The sequence below is a fragment of the Hesperophylax consimilis genome, unplaced genomic scaffold, assembly GCF_061612785.1.
Source record: "Hesperophylax consimilis isolate HC1 unplaced genomic scaffold, BYU_Hcon_1.0 scaffold_36, whole genome shotgun sequence".
Taxonomy (NCBI): Eukaryota; Metazoa; Arthropoda; class Insecta; order Trichoptera; family Limnephilidae; genus Hesperophylax; species Hesperophylax consimilis.
In genome coordinates this window covers 471,632-482,670 of record NW_028301266.1, presented here as the reverse complement: position 1 = coordinate 482,670, position 11,039 = coordinate 471,632, and the positions used below count along the sequence as shown (strand labels likewise).

Below are 11,039 nucleotides of genomic sequence, written 5' to 3'. Positions count from 1 at the left end.
TTAATACATTTTTAACTCACTTTAAACATGAACTTACGTATGTAGTACATCAAGTTGAATATATGTTTGTAACTCAGTAACACTTCACTGGATTTATATGTTTTTTCACGAAAACTTTAACAAGCAATATTTTAGACACGAAATGATATAATTTAACTAATTTCGGCAACCGTGTCGTTTCCCGCGTGGCCTCGAGTGAAATGTCAAACTCTACTCCAATCCAATGAAATCTATTATTTTTTTCTTAAAGAAAACGGAATTGGGCGTCGGTTTCAAATTAGTTTCAAGGACAGACCCATAAATAAACCACTCACTAAATCGACATCTTCGGGCCTTTTGTACGTAGCAAATTGGTTCTCTATTTCACCATAAATATGTCAATATTTAGAAAAAAAATTGCGTGCTACAAAAGTACGTCACACACCAACGACGAGGATAGAGGAAACTAAAAAAAGGCGCGATCATAGACAATATAATATTCATTCGTAGCCTACCCCATTCATCGGACTAAAATATTATTTAAAAAATAAAAAATTTTAAAATCTCGAAATATTCCATCATAACAAGAAAGATCTTTAAGACAAAGTGCTGTCCTGCAAAAACTAGGTAAAAGTATCTTTCTTTACTGTTCATTTTTTCAGGACAGCCCAAGTCATGTAATCATCTTGTTGTTGATTGTTAATCTTGCTCCAAGATGAACAATCAACTTTTTTGCTGGAAAATGATAAATATATAGTGAACTACTACTAGGAGAGGCGTTTTTATCGTAGCCTGTAAAAGAACCGGGTATTTTCATGTGGTACTTTGTACTTTTGTACTTTGGACAAATCTACAAAATACCTTGTTCCAAAAAACTTAAAAGTATTTCATACTGGAACCAAGAATTAAATACTTATGAGTTATTTTACGACCCCCCCCCCCCCTTTGGAGTCGAATAAATATAGTCGGAAATTACTTCCATCAAAAATTCTCTATTAACTGCCCCTCAATGGATTTGAAAAATTACTGTGGGGAAGCAAATATCCGAAATTTTTGTAGGGAATGACCTTTCCAGAAAACCTTTCTGGAAACCCCTTTTCAACCCGCCTAAAGTGAGTGTTATGATGATTAAAGGGATTTCGACTCATATGTGTAAAATCAATGTGTAATGGACAAAATCAGAATCACTTGACCTAAATATTCGATAAGAAACGAATTTATTTCGTTTTTCTTGTTGTGTTTTTTTAATGGGCTCGGATTTCTCACAGTTGAAGATCTGCTATAGCTTTAATATTTACAAGACGCAAATTGAAATAAATTATCATGTTCTTAAAATGCCAGGTTCATGAAAATTATATTAATTGTCTATGACTTCATTCTTGTCTATGCATAACCTATATATTTTTTGACATGCGCTTTCTTCTCCGACAATCTTTCTTCCTGTTTCTAAACTCTGTTTATCCCGCCCTGTTAAACTTATTATTTCATGTATGTGATGGTTATTCGCAAGTAATAATACTTTAATTCATTTCATTTTTGTAGCGGTGGTTCTTCCAGTTTAGTTAGGGAATCATTGGGCGTTTTGTCACAACAGAATGTTTAAACTGTATTTTGACATCTACCTATTACTAGATTAAAATTGTAAATGCATTTTTTTAAATTACAACAAATATACGTTTTACAGATGTTTTATTACGGGTAGATTTCAACGGAATAGCGGTAGACATAACAGTAAATAAATAAAGAGTTTACCCAAGATAAACGACGTTTCTCTCAACCTTTGTCAAAACTCAAGGTTTTCTAATGTGTATTTTTGCTACGACTTGAGAAGCCAAATTTTAAAAACTTATTTATATTTGAATTCCGTTACAACTTTGTTCTGTTTCAGATATATATGTTTGGGGTTAAACAAATAACCAAACTCTACCAAAGCAGACCATGGATTTACTGAAGCCAGATACTATATCCATCAAGACGGAACCAGAGCTCCAGGAATAAGATGGAGGTGAAATTGCCTTTTCGGATTTAGATTTCGACCTCCCAGCTGTAACGAAGGAATGCTTGCAATATGTGTGCGAGGCAGCTACCTTGTGCTGCGACTGCGAACAAATATTCGGATGATCGCCCACAACTGCCCCACCTGCAAGATGCGCAGGAGCAAGCCAGCCCCCCCACTGATGGGGCCCTTGCCGCCATCAAGGCTAGCCCACCATGTTCCTCCATTGACAAACTGTGGACTCGATTACTTCGGGCCGATGGACGTCACCGTATGCAGACATAGGGAAAAAAAATATGGAGCAATCTTCACATGTCTATCTACTCGTGCCATTCACCTTGAGCTGACAACTTCACTGATCATGGACTCCGCCATCATGGCTTTACAACGCATGACGGCGCGCCGAGGCCAACCAAAAGCTTTGTACTCAGACAATGGTACGAACTTCCACGGTGCTGATAACGAGCTGAAGGATGCCATCGAATCACTCAAAAATGATACCCGGATGAGGGATCATTTGACAACAAAGGGGATCGAATGGAACTTCATCCCTCCAATGTCTCCTCATATGGGGGGAGCTTGGGAGTGCCTGGTGCGATTTGTAAAAAAACGCCCTGAAGGCCATCTTGCTGGAACGAACTCCACGCGAAGAGACCTTGAGGACAGCGTTTGCCGAGGCCGAGTGGACCGTAAACAACCGCCCCCTCACACACGTCTCGGTGGATCCCAGGGACGAAGAGCCCTTCACCCCCAACCACTTTTTACTGGGAAGAGCCGGAAACCGGCCTCATCTGTCACTATACGACTGGCAGGATGAGGAGGTATGCCTCCGTCGCCAGTGGCGTATCAGCCAACAACTCGCTGATATGTTCTGGAGACGGTGGCTCCGCGAATATCTCCCCACTTTGGCTGCTCGCCAAAAATGGCAACAGCCAGTCATCCCCATCAAGAAGGATGACCTCGTGATCATCATGGACCCCGCTATGCCCCGCAACAGCTGGCCACGCGGTCGAGTCCTTGATGCCACCCCTGCTGCAGACGGCCAAGTGAGGACCGCCCGGATCCAGACGAGCACCGGAATTTACGTCCGCCCTGCTGTGAAGCTCGCTGTAATCTTGCCGGCCCCACCTACCGATGCAACCTCAACTGTACCAATAGCCAAGCACCATCCCAGAGGGACTGGCCGCCGCGGACTGCGCCGTACCAACAAACGTCCTATTTCTTAGGTCAGCATAGCTAAACGGGGGGAGTGTAACGGACGTAGTTGGCCACATTACTTAACTTCATAAAAATATGTTTTACATTTATAAAATGTGCCTACCCCACGCCACTGGCGAAGTCACCACTCCCTGCCACTGGTCATTTTGTTCCCATTTTCGGCCAAGGCGGCTTGAAAACTTTGTCTCCGAACAGCGTCGATACCGCATCGCGCGTTTATCTTGGCCGAGCGGATCAATGTTCAACATTTTACTTTGTAAAATTTACTAGGAAAAATCAATTTTAAAATGTTGCAAATGTCTATATTTTACTTATACATCTCCTCGGCGGTAGTAAAATAAACACTATTTGCTATGTGCTACCACTGAGGAGATATTAAAAAAGCTGTTTTTCACATATATGTATAACCATTTTTGTACAATATTTTTTATCTTTTTCGCGTGTACAAAAATCCAGGAACCTTGTAGCATAGTGAATCTTATCTCTTTCTGAGCGCTATGTTACGGGGGACCTGAGAAAAATACTAAATTAACGATATTTTACAAATTTGATCGCTTCATGATCATTTTTACACTTTTATTTACAAACTCTTCTTATTTTTTGTCGTATCTTGACAAACAAAAAATCTAGTTGTCAAGATACACATTCTTATAACTACTATGCATTTAAACTATGTAATTGTTATTCATGTAAGCCTTCAAAATCTTTTCAAACTCGCAAATTTAAGCGTCTACCTTCGGCTATGCTACCGGCAAAATGATTATGCGACATTTTGCCGGGGCATATAAACACATTACTGGCGTGGATAGAATCCCCCACCACTTTTTGACTCACAGCCCAATGTCGGGTGCGAGTCATGCTTATTGCATATTAGCAAACACATAAAAAATATAAATTAGTTCATCTTTACCATAAATTTACACTACTATCATCATCATCGGCCGTAAAGGAGCATTCTCATCGGTTGAAGACACGGTTTGGAACCGGCGCCCAAATCTACAGTCTTGTGCGGACTCCCGTCCAGTACAGGAAGTACAAATGACAATATATCAAAATCAACTAACTAAAACCCCAAAGGCCCTTATGAAAATTATTTTGGATGTTCCTGAAAGAATTAGCTTCGCATTCAATGGTAATAAACTCTACAAAAAAATCCCACTCTCACTCAACAGAATAAGATCATAATATACTGACACCGAATACAGATTGAATTCGAATCGACTAAACGAATAAAAAAAACACAATGTAATTTTTTTTATATATATTTTTTTTAATATGAAAACATAAATATGTTACACTTAAAAACTAATAGCAATAAAAATGTTTTCTTTTAAACGTAACTACCCAATTCAATAGAGACAAATATTTCTCGTGTTTGAGTTGGGGAGTAGTGCCATTACAATATACATTGGGTAAAAAAAAGAAAGAAAGTAAACGGAGCTGATAATATTGCAAGCAAAGGAACATAATAAATGGCGAAAATAAGCTGTTGGTGGTTCGAATGCTGATATAATATTTCAAGAGGATATGGTAAAAAAAGAAAAATACATTTTTTTTGTTAATTAGTGACGAAAATAAAAATTTAATTATATACTTAGTATGTACGATAAAAATTTGAATTTGATCAAATACTACTAATGTGTACCTGTAATTAAAAGATACATAAAAAATTATATCAAAACGCATAATTATTATTTGGTTGATCAAGAAGTTGTTTTATTTGTAATTTAAAGGTTTATAATTTTTTTCAGATTTGATTTTATATAGGAGTGCATTACAAAAATTTATGTGTCGGAATTTCTAAGTTGCCACGTGATCTTGATCGGTTACTTATTTTTGGAAATATATTTATAATTATAACTAGCTGACGTGTACCCGGCGTTGATTAACTTTTCTCTACTCTCAATAAATATAATATCCGTATACGTACATAAAATATACTTCCGTAAGAAATTCTCTACATGTTAGTGAAAACCCTATCAAATTTCGATGGAAAGCTTAGAAGAAATAAGCGAACAAATAAAAAAACACGGATGTTATACTATAACAAGAAACCAAAGTATAGTCACGATTACGAATTTACTGTAGTAATTGATGTGTAGTATTGTCAAACCTATTTACAAAAGTGGAAAACATACCGATATAGGAAACTATAGACCGATTAGTATACTACCAGCTATAGAAAAGATTCTCGAAAAATACTTATCTTTAAAACTAACTAAATACTTGGACTGCTTTTCTATAATAGATCCCAATCAATATGGTTTCCAAAAAAAAAAAGTACCGAAATGTTACTACAAGATTTTTCTAATTCTATAAATAATGAATTGAATAACAAAAGACATGTTTTGGTACTGTTCATAGACAATTCTAAGGCATTTGATACTATAGATACGACGAAATTGTTAAATATTTTGGAGGCAATAGGGGTAAGAGGAAATACACTCAAACTATTCAAAAACTTTTTAACCAACCGCCAAATCAAGGTAAAAATATCAGATAAATTTAGTGAAATAAAAAATGTCAAAACTGGAGTTCCACAGGGGTCAATTTTGGGACCAACATTTTATATTATCTTTGTATCTCTTATTACAAAAATTTTTTCGTTTGTTAAATATTATGTATATGCTGATGATACTGCACTTGTCATATCCCATGAAAATTTATCTATTGCAATGAAATTGTTGCAGCAAGACTTTATTTCTTTATTAAGGTGGTCACATGATTATGGTTTACTAATTAATTCTAAAAAAACAAAACTAATGCATATAAGATCACCACATGCCAAGTATAGCGAGGCACCTCTAATCATATCTCACTCTTTTGACTGCATTCACAACAATATCACACAGCCCTGTGCGTGTACAAATATCGAACTGGTTAACCACTATGTCTATCTAGGAGTTACAGTAGATTGTAACATGAAGTGGGATGTACACATTTCAAAACTGTGTAAGCGCCTTCGGTCTATTGTAGGAAGACTGTATAAAATAAAATATTATGTGCCTTTAAAAACTATGAAATTGATTTATCTGTCTCTTGCAGAATCTACCGTAAGATATGGGATAACTTCATGGGGTCAATCGTGCAAAACCAACATAAAACATGTACAAATGATTCAAAATGCCATGGTAAAGTTGTTAGTAAGCAAAACCGTTTACAACCAGAGGAGAGGCATTAGTATTATGTATAAATCAATAAATGTATTACCGATTCGTGCCCTTATGTGGCAAAAAATTGTATTACAGCATATATCTGACAGTCCGTATAAAACAATGGTGGATCATGTACACAATACACGTTTCATACAAAATAAAGGAATGAAAGTACCTGTGTTTCAAAACAAATATGGTCAAAGAACTCTTGAATACACAATACCTTTAATTTTTAACAAATTGCCATATGAATTAAAAGAAAATTGCTCCATTAGTAAATTCTCTTTAATATTAAAATCATGGCTACTAAGGAGTAACCTCATGTATTAAGACTGTTTTTTTTTTCCCACAACACTGTTTCTGTATTTTCAAATTTAAGGTATTACACAATTTTTTATTTATTTTTTTGGTTTTTTTTGTAGAAATGTATGTATTACTACGCTAAAGCGTTGATGATTATTTTAATTTTATGTACTATACTATTATTATAGGTGCAACTAATCTCCTGCTGACAAGCTACTTGCAGTAGCTTAGCGGGTATAAATAATATTGTATGTAATCTTTATACAAATAAAAAAAAATAAATAAAAAAAAAAAAAAAAAAGTTTATCGGGAAACGTCCTATCTATATTACCGATTCCGTATTGGGAAAATTTGGATACAGTCAAATTATATTCTTCTAAAGATATTCAAAGTTTTTAAAGTGTGTTATAGTAGTAGATAGGCATGATAAAACTTGATAACGTTCTTCATACCATCAATTGCTGGGAATTTAATAATTTGGGAATAAAGCCATCCGTCCGATCTCTACTGGATGTTTATAAAACGTCAAATATTTTGTTTTACTGATATTAAGTGTGGTGAGTCAAAATGTGGTTCGTCAGAAACTGCTTTCGAGAACATGAATATTTGCACTTGGAACATGAAAAAGGTTTTTCTCCAGTGTGAGTCAGCATGTGGCTCGTCAGACTGCTCTTTTGAGAAAATAAAGTGTTGCACAAAGAACACGAAAAAGGTTTTTCTCCACTGTGAGTTCGCATGTGTACCGTCAAACTTCCTTTTAAAGTACACGAATAGTTGCACTCCGAGCATTTAAAAGGTTTTTCTCCAGTGTGAGTTCGCATGTGTACCGTTAAGTTTCGCTTTATAGTACACGAATAGTTGCACAAAGAACATGAAAAAGGTTTTTCTCCAGTGTGAGTCAGCATGTGGCTGGACAGAGTGCTCTTTTTAGTAAATGAATTGTTGCACAAAGAACACGCAAAGGATTTTTCTCCAGTGTGAATCAGCATGTGATTTGTCAGGCTGCTCTTTCGAGTAAATGAATATTTGCACTCGGAACATGAAAAAGGTTTTTCTCCAGTGTGAGTCAGCATGTGGCTCGTCAGACTGCTCTTTTGAGAAAATAAAGCGTTGCACAAAGAACACGAAAAAGGTTTTTCTCCACTGTGAGTTCGCATGTGTACCGTCAAACTTCCCTTTAAAGTATACGAATAGTGGCACTCTGAGCATTTAAAAGGTTTTTCTCCAGTGTGAATCAGCATGTGGCTGGTCAGACTTCTCTTTTGAGTAAATGAATAGTTGCATAAAGAACATGAATAAGGTTTTTCTCCACTGTGAGTTCGCATGTGTACCGTCAAGTTTCCCTTTATAGTACACGAATAGTTGCACTCAAAACATGAAAAAGGTTTTTCTCCAGTGTGAGTCAGCATGTGGCTGGACAGACTTCTCTTTTGAGTAAATGAATTGTTGCACAAGGAACACGCAAAAGGTTTTTCTCCAGTGTGAATCAGCATGTGGCTCGTCAGACTCCTCTTCTGAGAAAATGAAGCGTTGCACAAAGAACACGAAAAAGGTTTTTCTCCACTGTGAGTATGTGGTTTTACATCGGTTTTACCTGGTGTATGGGTAATTCTTTCAATGTTTTCTAAGCAGTCTTTTTTAACATCTGGCAGGTATATGTCGATTTCCATGTGAGGAAATCTCTCTTCATCTTCTGCTCGGGGTCCTAGTTCTGCCTTGATGGTATCACTCTCCACATTAAAGCTACCTAGAAAAATAATAAGTATGTTGAAAATCGAAATATAATATAAGGTTTTTTTTTAAGATTGAAGGTAGCATCGATAAACAATATAAAAGCGTGAATTTGGATAAGAGAATTTTAGGTAAATTTAAGAAATATGAATGACCCAAGATGTCTGCTTCAGGAACCGATGCTTCAAGAACGGAAAACCATTTGCTTTTGAGCACCTTCCGCCTAGTTAATCCCACTTTTAACTTTATTGAGATACGCTCAGTATCGCCTGGATTAACACATATAAAAAACGGATCAAATATAACTCCAAATATATTCAAAATCTTTATAGATATATTCCTATGAACACAATTCTCAAATGAAACGTGGCCGTGTTAAGTGAACACATCTGAAAAGCCAGTTGCTTCTCAGGTTCCGCTTCTCTACCTCCTTCCATCCATTCTACCTTCAGCATCACAAATACTCTGAACAAGCATATTTCCTGTCTGCATGACAATTCAAAACGAACTGGGATTCCGAAAATCATCCTTTTTACTTATGCAATGCAACTAACTGGCAGTCCGAGAAGTCTCCGCACTTTTCCAACATTCCATCTTTACATCTGGGACGTCAAAATCCATATCCGTATATGGTATTTCACCTCCACTTTCTTCTTGGGGCCCTGGTTCCGTCTTTAAGAAAACTGTATCCGGATTTTGTAGATCCATGGCACTTGTGTGGAAGGATTTGATAATTAGTACAAGCTCAATCAAATAAACCTGAAAAAGAACATAGTTTTAACGGAACTATTATTTGAATGTGTTCAGAATATTCTGTCAAAACAATGATATCGTATGCTAAACGCATATTGAAAATAAGGATATAAGAACTGTGACTATTTTGACTTTGAAGTCGACATTTGAAATCGGTTGAGAGAATTGTCGACAATCGTCGGATAACTCAATATCTACTATATCCATATCTAAAGTTAAACCAGCAAACATTTCATTGGGTCCGCCATTATATTTTTAACAGAATATTGGTTATCGATATTTGAAATGCTTGAAAAATGGTAGACGTCTAATTGACAGTTTAAAGTTCCTCAAACAAAACGCCATTAGACTTCCTAACTTAGGTTTCGATTGGCGTAAGTTAAGATAAGTTGCGATAGAGACAGCGCAATTGTAAATTTGAGTATTCCATAGCACAAATTAAAGGACAGTGGTCACTCAGTTTGATTTGACAAAATGAATAGCGAATATAAGCATCAGTACTTACCAACAACAATCACAAGAATGGGATTATAAATTTAACTGCGTGGGCTGAACAGTTTAAGGAACATAATGCATATCGATGTAAAGAGATTTAAAACAGGATGAAATCACTAGCAGTAAAGAAAGCATACGTCAAAAAATGATATTTATGCATAGACAACAATAATGAAGTCATAGAGATTTATTCTACTCAATCTATCATTATATTTATTTATTTTGCTAAAGTCGCATACAAAGAAATGATTTCGAAACGAATGAAAATTAAAAAGTGAAAACAAAACAGTGAAAATGACAAAAAAAATTGACCCTCTTGCTCCACATTAGAATGGCCCCAAAACAAGCGTGCGGACGCGCGACATTTCAAGGCCCGTTTATAATAGGAATTAGTTGTATGAATGCCGGTGCCGTAATCGGCATTATTTGAGATTGTCGTTTATAATTGGAATAGGAATAGAATATAATACGCCCATAGCAGTGACAATGCCGCTGTAGCTTGTATAATGTATATGTCAAATGTAAACCTAGAATATATTCTTCCTCCATCTTATAAAAGTCATATTGTTTTATATAAATAAATATTGAAACGATGGATTCATCAGACATTGTTGAATGTGGAACGTTTTTGTCAATTCTGGGGCTAGCACACCTGCAATAGGGGAAATGCTGTTCTAAAGCAACTAGAACCTTTAACCTTCTGATTTTTCATCTACTTCCGTATGAGCAAAGTGAAATATCATATTATTACAATGGTGGTAATACATAATGCATTAATTTTTCCTTCTATTTTTAGTAAGGAACATGGCATCTTCGTGAAAAAGTGTCTATAGTACTCGAATTACATCATGTTCAGGTTTGTTGACCTGTACCAAAGCGATGCGATTTTATCAACAAAAAAAAATATATGAAAAATCGAATCAAACTTTTTTTCGAAATGGGTGTTGCGAGATTGACTTCGGTAAACATAACCATGTACAAAAAGGATTTGAAAATAGTAATGCAATACAAAAGGGTGGAGATTTGAATATGAATCTCCCACTTTGAAACAATTTACTCAATGTTATTTCTATTTTAGTTTTTTTATAAAAACCTTTTGACGGGCATATAATTTCCGAATTAAGCTGCACTATTAAGCAAAATTCAAAAATAAACACTTGGTTTCAGTGAAATAACTTACTCAAATAAAAAAAAACTATTTATTTCCGGAGATATTGTAAAATGTGCTTTAAAAGACTAATTTTTCCTTTTCAGCGTTCAAAATTTAACGGCTTTTGACAGATTGACAGCATTTTATTCTTGTTTTATCGTGGATAAATTTTGAAGGATAGAAAACACACTCATATTTTATAATAACACAAACAAATAACCTATTAACCCATTTTGTGCATGTACTGAGCTTTTTTCCA

General features: G+C 35.6%; 1 protein-coding gene and 1 long non-coding RNA gene across 2 annotated transcripts; one reads left to right on the top strand and one right to left on the bottom strand.

The window, feature by feature from the left end:
* The first annotated feature begins 2,096 nt into the window (after nt 1–2,096).
* LOC149409085 (uncharacterized) lies at nt 2,097–2,792 on the top strand. The gene has a single exon (XM_089650138.1). It carries the CDS (start codon nt 2,097–2,099, stop codon nt 2,790–2,792), a length of 696 nt encoding a protein of 231 aa, XP_089506264.1.
* A 5,361-nt stretch (nt 2,793–8,153) lies between these two features.
* On the bottom strand, nt 8,154–9,766 carry LOC149409084 (uncharacterized). The gene is made up of 3 exons (XR_016305264.1): nt 9,641–9,766; nt 8,937–9,141; nt 8,154–8,398 (listed from the first exon to the last, which is right to left on the bottom strand). It is a non-coding gene; the product is annotated as an uncharacterized LOC149409084 (long non-coding RNA).
* Between the last annotated feature and the right edge of the window lie 1,273 nt (nt 9,767–11,039).